Source organism: Euprymna scolopes, chromosome 45 (genome assembly GCF_053919585.1).
Source record: "Euprymna scolopes isolate OS-2025 chromosome 45, ASM5391958v1, whole genome shotgun sequence".
In the NCBI taxonomy this organism is placed as follows: Eukaryota; Metazoa; Mollusca; class Cephalopoda; order Sepiida; family Sepiolidae; genus Euprymna; species Euprymna scolopes.
In genome coordinates, this window is record NC_136526.1 from 47,852,774 (window position 1) to 47,875,044 (window position 22,271).

The 22,271-nt window shown below is 30.6% G+C and overlaps 1 protein-coding gene across 1 annotated transcript in view; it reads left to right on the forward strand.

Annotated features, from left to right (window-relative positions):
* Window positions 1–19,147: 19,147 nt before the first annotated feature.
* The window catches only part of LOC145269544 (uncharacterized), a 90,382-nt gene continuing 87,258 nt past the window's right edge, over window positions 19,148–22,271 (forward strand). The window contains exon 1 of the mRNA XM_080125303.1: window positions 19,148–19,755. Within this exon, the coding sequence (XP_079981429.1) occupies window positions 19,224–19,755 (532 nt within the window). The 5' untranslated portion in view covers window positions 19,148–19,223. The remainder of the gene's footprint in view (window positions 19,756–22,271) is intronic.

Genomic DNA, 22,271 nt, shown 5'->3' on the forward strand with positions numbered 1-22,271 from the left:
ACTTGTTAAATTGAATAAAAACACGAAAATTATATCCAGTTTGGTAGAAAAGTAATTCATCTTGCCTTTGATAACATTTATTTGTTATATAGTTGTTTTTTGACAACTTTTTCGAATCTATGTGTACAGTAATACAAACCCAAATAAATGCTTGGAAAATTATAAATTATGAAAGTAAAAATTTTTATTTGAATATATGGTAAATATAGGAATACGCTACAACAGAACATCGACCATTCTAATTTGATTTTATAAAGTAATTGAAATCGCTGACAACAAATCTAATAATCAAACCCGTCGTAAATTCACCGTTTGCAAAGTATTAACCGCTGAACTTCGAATTGTAAATTATCCGCCAATGAAAATTAGGAAAAAAAAAAAAAAAAAATGAAAATTCGGTTCTGGAAAAAAAAAAAAAAAATGTGTTTCCGACATTACCCCCCCCACACACACACACACACATTTGGAGTGCTTTTGCTTTTCTTATTTTTCATATAATTTTAAATGTTCGACAAAAGATTCGTACGCCATGTGAAAAGGCAGTTTGCAACATGAAGGTACATTCAACAGCCGTCGTTTATGCTACCGTGCAGTGCACTCACGCGTAGCGTAAACCGAAGCTGTAAAATTGCAGAAAATAGTCCCTGGATTCAGGGGTTAATACCCTGCAAACAGTGAATTTGCGACGGGTTTCATTATCAGATTTGTTATCAGCGACCTCAATTACCTCTAAAAAAAAACAAAAACAAATTAGAGTGGTGGTGTTGTTCTGTTGTAGCGTATCCCTATCAGAATATATATAATAAATATATGAAAGTATATAAATAAAATTTCAAACATCATAAAAAAAACAAAAAAAAAAAACAAAAACAAAAACGTACCCAATACATAATAAAAGCGAAGGGATTGATTTGTTTTGTCACCAGTTCCAGTAGCGCTTCGCTAGGTGTATCAGAATTTTTGTAGGAATTTTTGAACCCCTAACACGAAACTGCGAATAAAATATAAAAATCTCGTAATTTCTCTGTTAAAAGTGGGTTATTTATTTTCTTTATGGATTATACTTCCAAAATAAACTACTAAAGTTGTTTTAAAAGTAATAGAAATATTTTTTTTTAAACTAATAAATTTTCCGAACTCCATATTTTTCAATTTTTAAACTTTAAAAATCTATCAAAATTTTTCTAGATTCTATTTTTACGATATTTTCAGGGCCAAGTTGAAATTTTATGTTCTTTCCAATAGACCGAATATAATATTTTAGACAAACGTTTTTTTAAATTCACGCCCCCCATTTTCAAGTTTCTATTAAAAAGTAAATAATTAATTTACTCACCGAAAAGTAAATAATTAATTTACTCACAAATTGAAGAGAAAAGGTCAATAAATAATACATTCAAATTTAAAACAAAAAACAAGTAGTGTTTTTTTTTTTTTTTTAGAATTTTACCTGTAAAGTTTGAAGTTTAAAACCTTTTTTTTTAAAACCACGTTATTTGTTTTTTCTTTTTTTTTAATGGAACCTTGGTCCTTGCTCCTTCAACTGAAAAAAAAAAAGTAGTGCTTGAATTACATTTTTCGAGGAGTTATAAGCTTGGAAAGACAGGGGGTCGAATAATTCATGCCTCTCATTTTGAAATGTCTATTAAAAAGTAAATAATTAATTTATGTACCAAAGTCTTATATATCACAAATTGAAGAGAAAAGGTCAATAAATAATATATTCAAATTTAAAAAAAAAAAAAAGAACTGTTTTTTAGAAATTTACCTGTAAAGTCCGAAGTTTAAACCCTTAAAAAACAAACACATTGTTGTTGTTTTTTTTTTTTATGAAACCTTGGTCCTTGCTCCTTTAATTGAAAAAAAATTAGGGCTTGAATTACACTTTTCGAGGAGTTATAAGCTTGGAAAGATGGAGTTGAATTATTCACTATTTTCACGAAATTTCTAGAATGTTTATTTGTGCCTATTTATTTTATTCCAAACATAAAAATTTTGGTTATGGTCAGCTAACATACTTATTAATTTTCTGCGCAGAAAATTAATAAGTATGTTAGCTGATCATAACCAAAATTTTTATATGTTTGGAATAAAAAAATAGGCACAAATGAACATTCTCTAATAATTTATTAGTGACAGTCTCTAACAGTTGTGTTCCCAAAATTAAGAGGGTAGAAATGGATACAGTTGATGTAAATACGGAACAGAGTCACTAAGCATGAAACGAAATACGAAACCATATAGAAATATTTCATTTTTAAAAATTATCTTAATTTTACCAATTCTGGCGTTATCATGAAACAATTAAAAAAAATAATACATTCTTAATTTTTACATTTCTTTAAACATATAGTTTTAATATATAAAATATATTCATGTAGAAATATATATTTTTTTAAAAATGAAATTTAATTTTAACATTTTTTTTTTTTTTTACAACGAAACAAACATGTTTTTTATTGGTATGGGCAAAAATGGTTGCATAAAAATAGGGAGGACATAGTTTTGAAAACTGATTTATCATAATTTTTAGTTGGTTTTCGACAACTTTTCTATTACGCGCAGTAATACAATAAATAGTCTGGAACAATCTAAAACTCGATTATATACGTTTTTGCATGCGTGAATCAAACCAGTTCGGGATGAAGTTGTAAACAATGCCACTGCCGATGACCCAAACGAGAGAACAATATCACCAATACAGACAAGATCGGGCAGAGTCATAAGAAAGCCTGTCAGATATTGTGAATGATCTACCTGAATTTTGAAAAGGACACACTTTCTCTCTTCCCCTGTAAGGAAGGAGATGTTACGTGTATAAACAATACCCCCCCTTTAGGTGTAACTCTCCTAGTAGAGGTACACTTCCCCTACTTACCTCCCTTGGCCGGCATAACTCACCTTGGTGTGGGGTGTCTGTAAGATAGCCATTATGGAGAATAAACTACAATATGAATCTTGTCCCTAGCATCCGTGTTTGTTGTCCATATTATATGCATGTCTACACACATAACAGCCGACTCATTCCTTGAGTAGGATGTTAAACCATTAACATGACTTCGCATGCATCATATTCCTAAATTCTCAACATGGAAAGTATTATATCAAACGCGAATCAATTCGTTTTATAAAATGGAAAGAGAACAAACCAACATAAAAAAAGTCAAAACGCCCTTTTGTCACAACGCATGAAAGTCTTTTTTTTTCTTTCTTTCCTCAACTTGCAATGAATCCTCGTGTATTAGATATTATCTTCCACCATACGTTTTCATTCTAAGCTGTCCAACAAAAAACTCAACTCAACCCCCAATGCTTTAGAATTAGCCCTCTTTTAACAGTTACCAATTGGGTACACATGCAAATTAATGACATACGTTCACCAATGAGCGACTTACAAAATTAGTTTTGTTGTTGGTCTTTTCTACATTTTCTGCTGTCATTTTCAGACTGAGCAAATATGAGGTCATTTGAAAGAAGTGAGGATTTCTATTACACTTTTCAACAAGTTATTTTGAACTGGTGTTTTCACATATAATGAACACACACACATACATATATTTTTTAATGACCATTTTATTTTCCCTCCAGAAAATAACCACGCATGTTCCCTCTCAGCATGAACATCTGTAATCATGAACGTTTGCTTTTCTATGAGATACTCATTGACAAAGAGTGTCTAATGAACACTTATAGCAACAAACCTTGACGTTGAACTAGGCACTTCTGCATGACAGTGACATATTAGCAACGGAGACGAGTTATCGACCTTATTCTTCAAAAGATAGGTACGGGCAAAATGAATGCCGATGCTCAAAATGTATAAACATTTTGACCCCCCCCTTTACTTAAAAAATCACCAAAAATCAGGAAATTAACCAAATTTTAATGAAATTTTCAGTATTTATCAAATAATGATCGCGGAATATAATGAACTAATTATTTTTATTCAAATATTAGTGGAAATGTATTATTTTGTGTGAACAAAAAATACCTTTACTAAAGTTATGGTTTTCAGTAGTAAATAAAAAACACAAGAATTTATTTTTGCTTTTTTCACATAAATAAACCATCGTAATTTGTAACAATAAAAAACATAAAAGAATTTTTACAGGAACATTATGAAAAAAAACAAAAAAACCCTAAAGTCCGTATTAATGAAATCGATATAATTCGAAGAAAAATTAATTTCTTGAACTACCAATATTATCATTGAATTAAGCATTGTTTATTTAATATTTTCACACACAAAAAATTATAATTGCAAACATTATTTCTACTTTTTTTTTACGCTTACATTCTTAACGTAATCTTTACATGTAAGATTCTGTTATTTACATTGCACGCAAGAACGTATAATCATCAGCGTAAGATAATGTTCATATAATCTTAAAAAATAAAGTTAAAAAAATTCAATTGAAAAGCAGGAACGCAGAAATATAATTTAATTAAAAAAATGGTAAAAATTATACGAACGTCCCATATCGGTAAGTACGGATGCACAGACTTGAAAAGAAAACCAGCCTGTTTTGCTCACCCTCCTCCTCTTTTCAACTACCCACCTGTTTGCGTTTATCAACTTTAAATTTCACGTGTACATTCTAATAAATTTTAACGTAAGTCTGTATTTTTTAGTGTGTAATTTTTTAAATAATTATAAATTGTTTTCTTAAAAAATTTTAATTCTGTATTAATATTAATAAATAATGATGCTAACTTTTTTTCAATGAATAAATTGTCAGTAGTACAATTAATGAATTTAATTAACTTTTATGCATTTTTAAATGAAAGAAGGGAGTCTGCAACCCAAAATAAAAAATTTAAAGTTGCTCGGTATGCCGGAATAATCTAAATAAAGAAATAAAGGTACTCATGCAGAGAGTGATCCGTGCTGAAATAATAACATTATTATTTAAAAAGCCATTCTTAACATGGGGAGGGGAGGGTGTTTTGTACCTATTCTGTACCTTACAATTAAATTACAAAAAAAAACATATCCTAAAACTTTAATTAAACGTGGAAATACGATTTAAAAAATAGCGCGGATCACTCTCTGCATTAGCACTGAAATAAATTATGTCTAATTTGTCCTTCCATACATATTTGAGTTTTGCCGCCAGAGTTGTCTTTTTTTTTTTTTTTTTTTTTGATACGATAGACAAGTCTCGTTCGTATCAGTGTGACATTTTTGGATAATTCTTACTTTTTTTTTAGCAAAAGTTAAGTACATTTATTGATTAATTGATTATCTTAAGACTTTAATTTATTACTTAACTTGGAAATAATTCCAGAAAACTTATATTTTCCTTGCCAGAAAAATGTAAACACGATCTTTGTTATAATGAATTTTCACGTGAAATGTAAGATTTTTCAGATTTGAGATAAAATTATTCCATGTATTTTTTATTTCACACACTTTTTTTCTTGGAGAAAATAACTTTGAACCATAGTCTTTCAAAGACAATAAAAAAGTAATCGAAAATTAAACAAATTATCATGACTAGCAGGCGTTCAAAACCATACCCCTTACCGAAACAGTCATTAAATTGCCCGGTGCTAATGCAGAGAGTGATCTGCGCTATTTTTTAAATTGTATTTCCCCGTTTAATTAAAGTTTTATGATGTTTTTTTTTTTTTATTATTCAATTGTAAGGTGAAAGTACAGGATAGGTACAAGACACCCTCCCCATGTTAAGAATGGCATTAAAAAAAAATAACGTAATTATTTCAACACGGTACCAATTGCCCGTACCCAGTGTATAGTAAAACAAACCTCAAATGGTTTACAAGAGATCAAAATTAAATTCGGTAATTTGAGTCTCAGAGAGATTTTTTTTTTTAATTCTATACTTATTTTTAAATTCCGTTATTATTTTTATTATTCTAACAGATTTCGCGGTGCTTGTACAGTTTAATCAAGACATTCAAAAATGAAAATGTCGAAAAAAGGTTATATTGTACGCATCCCTTCTAGACTGAAGATTTCCGAACAAAAAAAAAAAATTCATTTAATTTGATCAAGTAGTTTTTTGGTTTTTTTTTTTTTACAGCAAAAAAGCACATTTTTTAGGAGAGCGCGTTAAGTCAGCCACAGCCATTAAGGAATTTGTTGGACGCGCCACGGGAGATAACTCTATGAAAAGCGGCGATACTCCCTCCCCATCTTTAATACAAGCTTTTCTTCCTAAAAATCGAACCTTTTGCTCGGTATCATAACAAATTGTTTTGTTTGTTTGTAGTGAAAAAACACTGTAAAAAAAAAAAAAAAAAAACTACTTGATGAAATTAAGTGAAATTTTTTTTCGGAGAACTTCGGTCCATAACGAATACGTACAATATAACCTTTTCTTTTTTTTTCGACATTTGCATTTTTTAATGTCTTGATTAAATTGTACAAGTACCGATTTCGCTTCGTCTCGTCATTAATCAACCCTTCTTTTTCTTTTTTTATTAGGATAAAAACAATTAAAATTACTTTTATTTTAATTTAAAAAAAAAATCACGATAAAAAAAAAAATAGGAGAGCGAATAGCAAGGGAAGATAATTAATCATTCATTTCCGGAGGACGGTATTTAAAAACTACCCAAACAAACTTTATGTTATGAAATCGCCTTATATGTAAGATTTTAAATATTAAGTTTCAATTTATATAATCGTTATATTCTTATTTTTGTGTTGATACGTTATACGAAACAAAATTGTACGGCACGTGAGTATCATTTCTTTTAATTTGTTTTTAAATTCAATTTTGGGGTTGTTAGGGGGTACCCGGAAAACTCATCCCTGGAAAACCCGTACCCGGAAAACTCCTCACTTTTTGCTAGGTAGAACATTTATTTTTATTTCAACGGTGCCATTATATACATTTTGTGCTTCCGTAACTGGGTGGACAGACATTAACGCCACCTATAGGCAAACGGAGGAAACAGGCTCTCTCTTTCTTCATGATTACCGGAAAACTGACCCCCTATTGAATAAATATCGATTGAAAACACATTTTATGGCCGTTCTTGAGAAAATATTGTCTTTAAAACAGAATACAAATCCCATAATTTTTTTTGAAAAAAAAATTATTTGTGACTCTAGTTTAAAAAAAAATAAACTTGATCACGGAGTTAAGAGACGAAAAACGAAACCATATATTTATTTAAAAAAATAATTTAGTTTTAACACTTTTTGTGTTATTACGAAACAAAAATAAAATAAAAAAAAAACATGTATTATCAAAGAAAGTAATTATTTTATTTAGAAGAATTAATTTCGTTTAAATAATTCTTACGAAACAAACAAAAAAAGAAACACGGTCCTTATGTATTTTGGTACTGCGATTGCGCTGAAATAATAGCGTTATTATTTCGGATAAATATAAAGAATTACTCCACCCTCGAAAATTCCTTTAAAATTACCACTCTTAAAGGTTTTCGGGGTCGCTGAAAACGAAAATAATGTTTAAAATTACGGCAAACGAGTCGTTTCCAAGATATGAAGAAATGTTAGTTTAAAAAAGTGGGGGATCACTTTTCTATAGTAACTTAACGTAAAATGATCACCCGCTTTGTGGATTTTTTAGGGGGGGGGGCTTCCTTTCTACTCTCGGAAAATCCTTTAAAATGACCTCCACCGCCTCCCACCAAATGTAAACAGGTAATTTTTGTAAAATATTAAACAGTTCTTCTGCTTGGTCAATGTCGGCACGTTACTTATGTTAAAACGGTTAAGTAAACTGCATAAGCACTTGTTAAAAAACTATACAAGTTCTATAATTGAACGAAAAACAAACCAGCAGTTAGTCCCCCCCCCTCCAAAAACAAAAACTCATAAAGTGAAGGCATTTCTTCATATTTTGGAAACTATTTGTTTATTGGAATTTTAAACGTTAGTGGTAATTTTAAAGGATTTTCCGAGGGTGGAAAGGTAGCCCCCCCAAAAAAAAAAATCGTGGCCACAAAGTGGGTGACCATTTTACGTTAAATTATTATAGAAAACTAACATTTCTTCATATCTTGGAAACTACTTGTTTACCGTAATTTTAAACATTATTTTCATTTTCAGCGACCTCGAAAACCTACAATAGTGGTCATTTTAAAGGAATTTTCGAGGGTGAAGTAATTTTTCATATTTACCTGATTTCGAAAGCCATTCTTAATATGGGGAGGGGAGAGTATCTTTTAAAAATCATTTCGGGGGTATTTGTGCAGTATGCAGACGGCGGTTATTGTTAGGTGGTGATATCTCCAATTTCTTCCCGGTTAAATAACGCAGCAAATAAGTAACAAACAAGATTTTTTTCTGAACAGAAAAATATTTGAAAACCAAAACATTTATTGTATAAAAATGTATCAATATATAATTGTAAAAACATTTATTTAAAAGTCTGCATAAGAAAATATAATTTTAATAAAACAATTTGGAAATAAAATAACATTGGATTTTTGTAAAGTAAAATAGCTTTTTTTTTTCTTTGAACAAATACAGAATTTGGTACTCATGCACTTATTGATCCGTGCTGAAATAAGAACTTTATTATTTAAAAAGCCATTCTTAACATGGGGAGGGGAGGGTGTTTTGTACCTATTCTGTACTTTAACCTTGCAATTGAATAAAAAAAAAAACATATCATAAAACTTTAATTAAACTTGGAAATACGATTTAAAAAATAGCGCAGATCAGTAAGTGCATTAGCACCAAGAATTTAAATGAAACATTTTTTTAAAAATTAAAGCGACTTTGAAGGGTCAAAAACAAATTAATAATTTAAATGTTTTTCGACCGAGAAGAAGCGCTATCTGGCGTTTAGTGAAACGCGCCAAGAAAAGATGGCCACCATCCTCATACTGTACAAGTGCCTTTTGTTGTTTCGTGCATTCAAAAGTGTTAAAAGTTTGGTACTTCACGGGAAACGTGGACCCTGCGTAAACGGTGTTTTTATTTAATGATTGCTCCCTCAAAGCATTTTCTTTCACGTTCTTCGACTTTATTTTTAATTGTGTATGTATTTTGTGCTTGTTTTTATTTTATTATTATTTCATTTTATTTTTTTTATTACTTTCTCCACTAAATATTATTTTTTGTTAAATTATTTTTTCATATATATTCAAATAATGCTTTTCCCTCCCACCCTTTTTGGTCTCAAATAGTATGTTCAAAAAGTTTTCGTGGTTAAATAAACCAAAGAAAACCTTTTGCACATGTGCTTTGAGGGAGCAATCATTGAATAAAAACACTGTTCCTCGTGAAGTACCAAATTTTCTAAATAAAATATTTGTTTGATTATTTGATAATACAGAAGTGTTTTTTTTTTGTTTGTTTCGTAATAACACAGGAAATGTTAAAAACTAAATTAATTTTTTTGGTAAATATATCGTTTCTTTCTTTGTGTCTTCTGTTCGGTTTCATTGTATAATCAACCGTATCCACTTCTGGTAGCTTGATTTTTTTCCGAGCAGTGATCTTGGACATTACCTAAAAATATACAAATTTATTTTCTTTTTTTTTTGGGGGGGGGGTCGTTTTAAACCTATATCTTCCTCAGTATTTTCTTTAATTTTCTATTTTTGAGCAATTATTGAAACTCCTAAGACGTGATTATCTCATGTCGGACAATTTTTGTTCAGAAGTAACACTGGATATTACTTGTTTTTTTTGTACTTTTTTAACTAAATAAACTCTTTAAAATAAGTTGAAACACCAAAAACTTTCAAAGCCCGGTAGAAAATGAAAACTTAGAAAAATTAATTTAATTTGTTTTAAACAACAGTAAACAAGTAAACATATTTTAAGAAAATATTATGGGATGTGTATTCTCTTTTAAAGACTATATCTTCTTCAAGAACAGTCATAAAATATGTTTTGAATCGATATTTATTCAATAAGGGACTAGTTTTCCTACCTAGCAAAAAGGGGCCAGTTTTCCAGGTACGGATTTTCTGGGTACAAGTTTTGCAGGGATAAGTTTTCCTAAATTCAATAGACAGAGTAAGAGACAAATATATGATAAATAAATGTTACCAAAAGAAAGATAGGTTACTCTTTTACTGAACCGGATTAGTTCTTAGTGTTTTAACAGTGTTTTAAAGTTTGTTTGGTAATCCGGCATATTCCTCAAGACAAGATTGGCAAAATACTCTCCAACCCCATATCACAAAAAAACTAATCAAATTTCCCTAATCACTGGTATGTTATTATGTAAACAGTTTTAAATAAGTACATATGCAATATAAGCAGAAAATTTTTCTTTTTTTAATAATAAACACTTTTTATTTATTTTAAACAATATAAAGAACTTTTTTTAAAATTAAAAACAATATAATCACATATTTATTAATTAATTAATTATTAATACTTGTGAGAAAATAAAAAAGATAAAGAAAGAAGATTGCTTACGTGGTGGCGCCGGCCTCGGGGCAGAATTCCAATCTGAGAGTTTAAGAGGACGAGACTTATATAGACTTGGAGGAGTAATGGGAGGCATGAATCTTTTGTTATTATGGCGAATTTCCTTCTGCTGAGGCTCGAAACAGGGAAAAAGATGCAACAGGGCAATCTGTTGCGCCCTCTATGGTCTGGAAGCACTAATGTGCGGCCAACCTCTCTCACTGGCGGAATACTAATGCCCCCCCCCCAAAAAAAACACATCCCTATGCAGTATTCAGCCGCTTTACATAGGAAGCAGGGGGGGGCATAATGCGAAATCACGTTCACACGTGAATCACGTATGCCCAATAATTAAAAGATGGCATTCCAGATGCCCGGAGAGGCCGACATTTAAAATTGTTCCTCACACATTCCCATCTCAAGACAACAAAGAAAAAGGAATCTTGGAATATATTCCCTTTTTCTTTTTTCCAGAATATAAGCCCCTAGGAAAATGCCTTAAAGAGCTACTCACTTTTAAACCCCCACTAGTCTTGCTTTCTAGCCCACACAAGATATCCCCCACTAATCTTGCTGACTAGTCCATGATACTCGGCTAGACACAGCTAGCCCTCCCTCACCAACTAAGCACACTGAATTTAATTTTAAATTTCTCATTAAAAAACGATGACTTCTTGCATACAGGTTGACCGAATTGCATTCTAAGTTCTTTTAAAAGCGACATTTTTTTTTAAACAAAAGCATTCAACTCAAATCACACTTTCATTAAATTACTTTTGTTTATAAGTGACTGCTTTTTTTTGTCCTTTCCTTAAAAGACAATGGAATATCACTCCAAATTCACGTTTAAAACGACCACTTTTTAATACAAACCAAATTTCAACCAAATCATTAAGTTTTTTTAAAAACGATTTTTTTCCAGAACAAATTCGACTTGAATTGTACTTTCATAAAAGAACACTTTCGTTTAAAAGCGACAATTTTTTTTTCCAACACAACAGGATTTCATTTTAAATTCCACATTGACAACGACTTGCACGTGCATATAAAAAATTATGCACGGCAAATTATCACAAAGTCAGAGTTTCAAACACGTTTAACTTCATAGCATCAAATTTTCACAAAATCCGGCTTTTGAATACGTTTACCACTCAACCGAATCGTATTTAAATATGTTCATGTCATGACGACAATTAAATACGACAAGCCAATGAATCCCTGAAATAAGTCACAGAAGAAGCACCTTACTCATCCCCCAAACAGCTTGGGGTGTCGGTAACAGAATACACCAGGTATATTCAGGTGTATAAGACGCCCAAGTGGACTCAATCCAAAGACCGCCTCCTGAAGCGTGACTGCATGAAGGATTAGTTGATGACTTCTCTCCAAACCTGCATGCTGATAAACTCTATATTCAGGATCCTTCCAGGAAATAGATACATGCTGGCAGGCATTCAACTCAGGAAGACGCCATCACAGAAAATAATTCAATCTGGTATAGAAATTACCGATGGCAACCTGTTATAAGATATGGTGAATTTCCTTCTGCTGAGGCTCAAAACAGGGAGAAAGTTGCAACAGGTTGCTCTGTTGTGACCTCTAAGGCCTGGGAGCACTAATGTGTGTCTAACCTCTTCCAGTGCCGGAATGCCAATGCCAAAAAAAAACACCCCCCATATAGAATTCAGCTGCTTTAAATAGGACGCGAAGGGGGCATTACTTCAAATCACATATGCCTAAAAATTAAAAGATGGCACTACAGACGCCTAGAGAGGCCGACACTTAAAATAATTTCTTTCTTGTGGCCAGTTGTGTTTATGAAGTACTGGCGAACGATTGGCACAACCTTAGTTACTCGTTGCTCTACATGTTACCTTACTTTATTACTCGACCCCAGTGGGGGGGGTCGCATAGGGCATCCTTTGCAACCCCTTGAACCTTACACAATCACTTGGTAATCACCTTTACCCTCAGAATAAGTTTTCTTTCCGCACATACTTTATTGTAATTTATTTATTAATTGGTAATTCAATTGTAATTTATTTATTAATTGGGTAATGTAATTGTAATTTATTAATTGGTAAATTGGTAATTTATTTATTAATTGGAAAATTGGTAATTTAATTGTAATTTATTTAATTAAAGAATGGTACTTTTAAAAACAAAATATTTTATGAATTGTTCTGTTTAAAATACACATAAAAAAGTTTGTTTTTTAATATGATTTTTTATGCAGTTTCCAAATTATGAAAAAAAAAGTAAATAAATATCAAAATTAAATTAAGTTTAAACTGTATAATACTGACGAATCCAGTACATTTTATTGACAAAGAAAATGTGTTTAATTCAATTCTTCGATGCCAGAGAAATTCCTGTAGGTATAATAATTAAATTATTAATAATTAATTATTAAATATGTGATTATATTGTTTTAAATTAAAAAAAAAGTTCTGTACATTGTTTAAAATAAATAAAAAGCATTTATTATTATTTAAAAAAAAGTTGCGTATGTTCTTATTTAAAACTGTTTACATGGTAGCATACCAATGATTAGGAGAAATTTGGTTCCTTTTATGTAATATAGTGTTAGAGAGTATTTTGCCAATCTTGTCTCAAGGAATATGCTGAATTGCCAGGTGTTTAAGTGTGCAATGTAAGTTGTGCTGAGCGCTTCGGTTGAAACCAAAACAAACATGGCCGCATGGTGCTCTTGCTTTTGGGGGTTCCAAGAATCGGTTAAAAACTCAGAAAAAATTTAAATAATGACAGAAATCCACTGAATTAATATCTTGGTGATATATTAATATTTTTCAAGATTTTTGGCCGATTCTCCAGACTCTGAAGGCCAGGGCACCATGCCACCATTTTTATTTGCATTTCAACTGAAGCGCTCAGCACAATTGGCATTTAACACTTAAAACACACTTTAAAATGTAGTTAAATGCCAAAAACTTGTCCAGGTAGATAGAAGAATAATTTATCTTGCTTTTAGTAACATTTATTTGTTATAAATGCATATTTTTTTTTTGGGGGGGGACCCTTTTTCGTACCTCGGTCTGTTATAAAACAAGCCCTCATTTTTATTTCATTTCTTTTATAAAATGTAAAAAAAAAGAAAAAAAAGAAAAGACATCAATCGATTGTGACTCATATCCCCGTTTAACACGATAAAACTTGTTTCCTTCCATTATGTTTTGAATATTCAAAATGTCAGCTAAAGTAAAGTAGTATGTTTTTCTTTCAATTTGAGATATTGTTTTGTTTTTTTTTACACAGGCATCACCACGTCATCAAGGCCAAGAGACCACTCGAGGATAAGGGTTAAAGAGTGTGCCATAGAAATTGGACAATATAGTAATCATTAATAATGGAAATTCGGTAAATTTGCTAACTTATATGGAACGGCTCATCAAGAACTTGTTTATGTTCGACTTGAAGACAACCATATTGTAGTCAGCCGGAGAGCAGGAAAACGGAAGACAATTCCACAGGCATGCAGTTCTAAGAAAGAAGCTTTGTTCATGGAATCTACATTTAGGTTTAGGTAAAAATAAAGAATGGGGGAATTATTGATAGTGTTTTCAGCTAGACGAGTGTTTCTTGTGAAAATTTGGCGAGGGGGGGATCATAGACTGAAGCTCAGTTGAACACTTGGTATGATAACTAGAAATGAAAAAAGTGTTTATATTTTGAAACCAGTTAATGTACTTTTACTGTGGCCATGTTTTGTGCTTATTTAAACTTGCACTTAGGAAGTGATCAAAATATGGGGAATTCTCAGAAGATAAAGCTTTAGAAGTAAGTGACGTTGCAACAAGTTGCCTTGTTGCGACCTAGATCTATCTTTGAGGTCTGGTAGACTAAAATGTGTTAAGGAGTTGAACAAACCTATGCAGTATATGGTTGCTTTTAAAAGAAAAAAAGGGAGGTGTTCACGTGATGAGATCATGTGAACACGTCATTCATGCATGTCAACAAACTTAGTGTAAGGTGAATTAAAGAAGGCTACCGTTTCCTCCGATCATCCCAGCCACCGTGGCAGGTAGGTAGTCATTTTCTACAGAAGATAACAGAATGAATAAAAATCTTTCTGGAGAATGTGTACTTGTCACAGCATGAAGATGTTATATTCTAAAAATCACAAAAATTGTTCAAGTAACTTTTTTAATATTTGTACTATGGAAGACCAAATGAAGACTTACAATAAAAAAGTTTATTTTTTAGAGTTAATCGGGTATGTGTTGAACAAATATCACATTTAAAATTGTCACGGGCAAGTATTTTTTATGATATTAATATGTTCATTTTTCGACATTTCGCTCTATATATTATCTGGTCGCCATTTTGAATATTGTTATTTACAAGTAAAATAAGTACATCTCTCTCGCCTTGTTTTCAAAAACAAGTCAACCTCGTTTTATTTTCGATTTTTCAAGATTTTATTTGGAGGTGGAAGGGGAGACTCACCGTTGGAGAGTACCGACCACACAAGGAAAAGCTTTATTTTTTTTTTAGATGGGGATTATTTTTTTCTCACTTTTTTAGGGGGGGTGGTGCAAATATGCCTCTTTTGCTCTCATTTATGATTAAAAATATGAAAAATAAAACCCAAATCAGATGCTTTACCCGGGAAGCTGCTATAACTGGAATTCATTTGTTCTCGGCAAAAAGACACTAAAAGTGGGTTAGGATCAGTAAATACCATAAAGGTACTCCCAAAACAAATATTGATGCATGCTATTTATTGTAAAAAAATAAGGTCTTTTTCATGTATGCATGGTTTCATTCAGTCTGTACAATTGTTCAGGAAATGTAATGCACTAGCTTTTAACTAACATGTTCCATGCCTCCCCCAGATATAGACAGAAGAATTCACTGTAACATGAGTGGGCTTGGCCAGGTTAAAATAAGTAAAAATGGATGCTGTGCTCAAAATCTGTTTTTCTCATCAAAGGCTATCTTCCTCTTAACGTTAATAGGAAAACACAAAAGTTAAATCTTCATTGTAGGATTGGAGAAAGATTTTGTATGAATTAACTTACACATTAATACAGATAATCAACACAGAAAGTTGAATATTCTAGTTTTTCAGTAGTTTAATCAATCTTGATTTTGTATTATTTTTTTTTGACAGAGTGAAAGAATGCTTGAAATATAGAATGCATAATAATGTGAAAACAATAGCAATATTGTTTATGCTTCATACATATATATGTATATATATACATATACACGCATATATATATAAACATATACATAAACACATATATACACGTATGTACACATATACATATATGTATATACACATCACACGCATATATATATATATATATATATATATATATGTATATATATGTATATATATGGCATAATTGTTTATACACATACATATATATGTATATATAAACATATACATAAACATATATACGTATATATATATATATATATATATAAACATATACATAAACACATATGCACATATGTACACATATACATATATGTATATACACATCACACACACATATATATATATATATATAATCGTGTTGACACTGGTTCTCGGCAACTCAGCAGAGGTGTGGTTGGAGATTGTGTGCCTGCCACAAAAATTTCACGAGCAGGGATCTCTGCGGTCGGTATCCATAGTCGTTCAAAGACTGAAAGAGCCTATACATATACCTATATATATATATATATATATATATATATATATATTAAAAAAAACAGTTTATGACAAAAGGTATATGCCACATACAGTGCACTTCAGTTCTCGGACATTATATTTTCGTCTTGCTTTCTAAAACCATATTTTAAGACAAGATCCACATGCCACTCTTCAAAAATCTTACAACTTTCTCTGGTGGTTTTTCTCCATGGTGATCGGTCTTTTTCTCTGTCTTCCCAGTTATGTACATCTATGTCAAATATTTTCAAGCTGTTTTTCAGAGAATCCTTAAACTATTTTCTTTGTTTATGTTGTGGTTTTTACCCCTATCTCGCCATAAAATATATAAAATATCCTCCATCCTAACCACGTGTTCAGCCCAAGGCATCTGATTTTGAATGATTTTCATTTCTATCCTAGTACTATTTGAACTTTCAAGAACTACAGTGTAAGGAGTTAGAATCCTCCAGTTAATATTAAGTATTCTCCAAATACAACTTTGATGAAACCTTTCCAATGACTTGAGATGCCTTCTATATGTTTTCTAATCTTTGACCCATATAGCAGAGTAGTGATAATGGAGGCTTCATAAACACTTAGCTTTGTTTTTGATGTGATTTCCCAATCTAACCACACACGTTTCTCCAGTTTGTCAAAAGCAAAACTGACTTTGGTTATTCTGTGGTTTATTGTAGCATCGAGTCCTTACTTAACATACTATCAAGATATACAAAATTGTCCATGAGATTTAACTTCTTGTGATCAATCAAGATGTTTGGTTCAACATATATCATTTCTATAAGAGGAGAATGCATAACATATCTTTTTTTTAGCTTGATGGTAAGTCCAAAAGCTTTCCACACCTCTGAAAACTTGTCCATAATCATCTGTACCTCTGAAAGTGAAACACGGTCTGCATCATCTGCATATAAAAGTTCAGCAACAAGGTTCTGAAAAGTTTTTGACTTTGCATTCAGATGTCTAAGTTTAAAAAGTTTACCATGGCCAGATCTAAAACACATATAGATTCTCTGAGATGATAGAGGGACAAATCCATTTCACCAAACGATTTAACATCTTGGCTAAAACCTTTCCCACTGCTTCCAGCAAACTAACGCCTCTATAATCACCACATTCAGATTATTACACCTTTCCTTTATAAATTGTGATCATTATTGCATCAATCCAATCTTGAAGGATAGCATTACATGCCAAACAGTAAGAATGAGTGCATGGACTTGGTTGATAACACTATCACCTCCAAACAGCAATAATTCAGCAGGTATCCCATCAAGTCCTGGTGTTTTTACCTAATTAATTTCTGTTAATGTGCTTATGTTCTCATCAATGATTGGATCAATCATCAGCTCATCAATGCCCTCCTTTGGAGGGAGACTATTAATAACGTTATCATTTACTTTAGATGGATTATCAAAAAGATCTCGAAAATTTTATGTCTATCGTTCCATGATCCCTTCAACATTGTTGAAAAGGACAGAACAATCTTTGGATTTCACGGGTACCGATGTTGGAGACTGTGGCCCAAAAGCTTGTCTGATTTTGTAATACATATCTTTTGAATTTTTGCAGTCATAATCTGTCTGGATAACTGCTGACATTTTGGCCCAGCACTTGTTCTTCAATCGACGTGACTCGTGTTGCACTTTTAATTTTACTTCTGTAACACTTTTTCTGCAATTATTTCAGAACACAGACAGATCTTTTGAGCCTTTTTCTTCTTTTCCAAAAGATTAGTGATCATAAGATCATTTTTTTAAACTAAGCTGTATGTTTGGTTTTCTTAAAACCAAGAATTTCAGCTCCTTCATCATATACTTGTGACTTGAATTGTTCCCAAGTTCTGTCAGTTTCACACGCTTCATTATTTTGTAATTCACACATATATACACATATGTATATGCATACACATATACACACACACACACATATATATATATATATTATATACAATCTCTCACATTCTGAAAATCATGTGTGTGTGTGTATATATATATATATATATATATATACACACATGATTTTCAGAATGTGAGAGATTGTATATAATAAATTCAACAGCCAAACAACGTCGCAGCTCACAAGAGCCATGACAGTCAACAAACCGGAAGTCCAAGACTCGAGTTCCGCCCTCATATATATATATATATATATATATATATATATATATATATAAACTCTTCTACCGCTCTAATATATATTCACAAATGAAATGCAGTAATTCATTCATGGGAAAATATTTAATATACAAAATATATCATTTATTAAAGAATAAAAATGAAGTTTTTATTTGGAGCTAATATAAATATAAAAAGAACATGAATTAAAATCTGTATTTTAAATTAAGTTTTGCATAAAAAAATTGGAAGCTGTATATTTATATGTATGTTTATTTTCTCTTGTTTTTATAGATAATTCAATCAGAAAAAAACAACACATTCTTAAACCATTTCAACGTATGGCGAATTCTTATTGGTGACAACAGGAACATGGAAAAAAGCAGAAGATGGAAATAATCAAAAACTTTTGTGTATAAAAAGTGAATGCATTTAAAAGTTGTTTGAAAACATTGACCAAGAATCATTTATTTATATCTGTGATTGTGAAAAAATTCATATTACAACAACCCACTATTATCGTTATTTAGATTTTTTTTATATTAAATCAAAATGCACTGAAAAGAGTTTGTTGAAAAGTCATACACTTGTATGATGTGTAAATGATGATTTTTAACAAATTCATTTTGGCATTTGGCAATTAAATAATTTTTTCTGGTAGATGCTTGATTTACAAGCATATATATATATATAATTGTAATTCATTCATATATATATATATATATATATATATATATATATATATATATATATATATATATATACTTATAATTCATATATATATATATAGAGAGAGAGAGATACTTATAATTCATATATATATATATATATATAGATATATACTTATAATTCATATATATATATATACTTATAATTCATATATATATATAGATATATACTTATAATTCATATATATATACTTATAATTCATATATATATATATATTAGAGTGATAAATGTGTTTTTAACAAAGTTGATTAAGCATTTTGTCATGAAATCTCTTTTTGCGATAGACGCCTAATTTTTCATAGTAAAAATATATTTTGCTAAAATGTCTGATTTAGAGAATCACATTGAAACGCAGATTGAGAAAAAATTTTCTTGTGGAATCTGTGGAAGAGCTTATTCACAGCAGGGAAATTTAAGTCGACATATTCGAACACACACTGGAGAGAAGCCATATTTTTGTGAAGTATGTGGCAAAACATTTTCAGTAAAAGGCAATCTCAACCAACATATGCGAACTCATACTGGGGAAACACCATATTCTTGTGAAGTGTGCGGGACCTCCTTTACGCAGAATGCACACTTGGAAAGGCATATGAGACTACACACTGGAGAGAAGCCATATTCTTGTGAAGTTTGTGGGACTTCTTTTACACAGAAGTCACCGTTAAAAACACATGTGAGACTACACACTGGAGAGAAGCCATACGACTGTGAAATATGTGGAATTTCATTCATACGGAAATCATTCAGGAAAAATCATATGAGAATTCACACTGGAGAGAAACCATATTCTTGTGACATTTGTGCTAGATCATTTTCAGAGAAAAGTAATTTAAATCGACATATGCGAATTCATAAATAATGCCTACTAGACACAATTTTTGAATGTTTAAAGTCTTACAGTACATGAAAGGTTTGTCAGGGCAACCTGGCATGACGATACGTTTCATTTACAAGTAAACCCTGACCAAACATTTAAAATAGCATAGAAACTGCAGTCCAAATAAAATCTTCTCACTATGGCTAACCCACACTGAGTTTTCCAAGGAATGGTGCGCCTTCACCAAGTGATTATGCCAAATAACAGCATGAAGCTAGATAACAAACTAACTGAATTCTTGTCTTGGAATCTGGTAAAACCAAGAAACCACAAGACAGACATACCATTACATACTCTTCATATGATATTACAACAATAGAGTCTATAATGTATATTTCAGAATAATGAAATGATCTACTGGTATGCAAATCCAATGATTTTCGGCCTTACAAAATATTATTAATATTTTATACACAAAATATACTAGCTAAATTTTTATACAGAAAATATATATACTAGCTAAATTTTTATACAAAAAATATATATACTAGCTAAATTTTTATACAAAATATATATATACTAGCTAAATAAAATTGCTCAATATACAAGATAGAGCAAATGAATAAAAATTTATATATTTAAGTTTTATGATTTGAAAAGGTTAATCTTCAAATATAGATATTTTTATTGGTTTGCACCTTATTTGCTAAAAGCAATAAACATAAAAAATTAAAGTTATTACAGGTCTTTTTAAACATTTAAGATACATAGAATAAGTGAAATGGACATTGAGGCAGAAAAAGGATATTATAATTTAAATCCAGAATGAATACTAAATCATTAAATGGAGAATCTTGGTAGTGAGAAGGTAAAGAAATCTAACGTGTTTTGTAATCATTCCAAGGTACTAGGTAACAATCAAATGCCAGCATATTTCCTTTGTTTCACCGCTGGTTAAATAAGAGATATGGCAAATATTTGTTTAAAAATATTTGCTAATATTTTTCCTCTGAGGAGATGAATAAGCATCGAAAACATAGGTTAAGGAAATAGATTTATTACATTGTATTCTTTGATTCCAAAAAAATAAAAATTTCTATATTTGAAGATTAACCTTTTCAAATCATAAAACTTTAATACCTAAATTTTGATATATATATATATATGGTAACTTCCTTTAGTCTTGACAGACTATAGATACTCACTGTAAGGGTGCTTGTATGCAGAATTTCTCTTGCAAGAGTTTTTGAAATCTCCAATTACACCTTTCCTGTGTTGGCGTTGTTAAATACCAATGGCAAGTGGAGGCTCAGGATGACTGAAAACAATGCCAAGATATACATATTTATATCTTTTTTAAATATATGTATATATTCATCTATATATATATATATATATATATATATATATATATAATTATCGAGCTATATATATAATTATCGAGCTATATATATATATATATATATATATATAATTATTTCCTATAATAATTAAATACCTATAGACACTAGTGTTTTATCCTTTCAGGAATCTTCAGTGCAGGGTGTTACGATTAACACCAGTCAATAGATTCGAACCTGGTGACACAAGCCATCTCTGGCTTGATTAGACAGGGCCGTATCCATTCGGCTACTGTTAACCGTGTGAAATAATGTTGAAATTAAACAATTTATTTTTAAATGTTTTTTTTACGTCAGTCAGAGTGATCTAATCATTATATAATGATCTATGCATTAGAGCTAAATTGACCGACTTAATTCAACTGAAAGTGCTCAATGATAAGAAACAATTTTCTTAAAGGGGTCACATAATTATTTACTATAAATCTTTTGTGAAATTGGCAGGAAATAATTTTCGGTGATAGTAAATTTAAAACTACTGGAGAGAAGTTTTATTGTGAAATATGCAGCAGATTATTCTCAGAGAAAAGTAATTTAAATCGATATATCAGAATTCATAAATAATCTGCAAGACTCACCAGAAAAACACGAACCTTACCAATCCTTCAGGATTCATCGTCAGGAATAAATTAATCTAATCTGGTTTTTAACAATTTATAAAGGTAGGATAAATAGGTAAACAATAAAGAGAAACAAACTTTATAAATTGTCCAAAACAGGTTAGATTAATTTATCCCTGATGATGAATCCTGAAGGATTGGAAATTACTCGGATTTATGATAAGTTTGGTGATTACATCAGCCAGTTCCCGCCAGAAGTGAAAACTGTTATTCAGAAGTTGCAAAGGATCGAAAATAGAATTAATAAACAAAAAAAACCTCTATTTTTATTTAATAAAATATGCGATAGAGAAAAAATGCTGAATATATATATATATATATATATATATATATATATATATATATATATATATATATATATAAACAGACTTTTTAAAATATTTTTTCTACTTACCAGAATTCAGTCGTATACATACTATATTATACACTTGACAGAGTTCAGAATAGACTTTGTAGCTTAGTGGGTATGTCCTTTTCTCATCTTTGCAATTTTTTTCCCCCACAGAAGAGACGTTGTGAGTCTGTCTCTG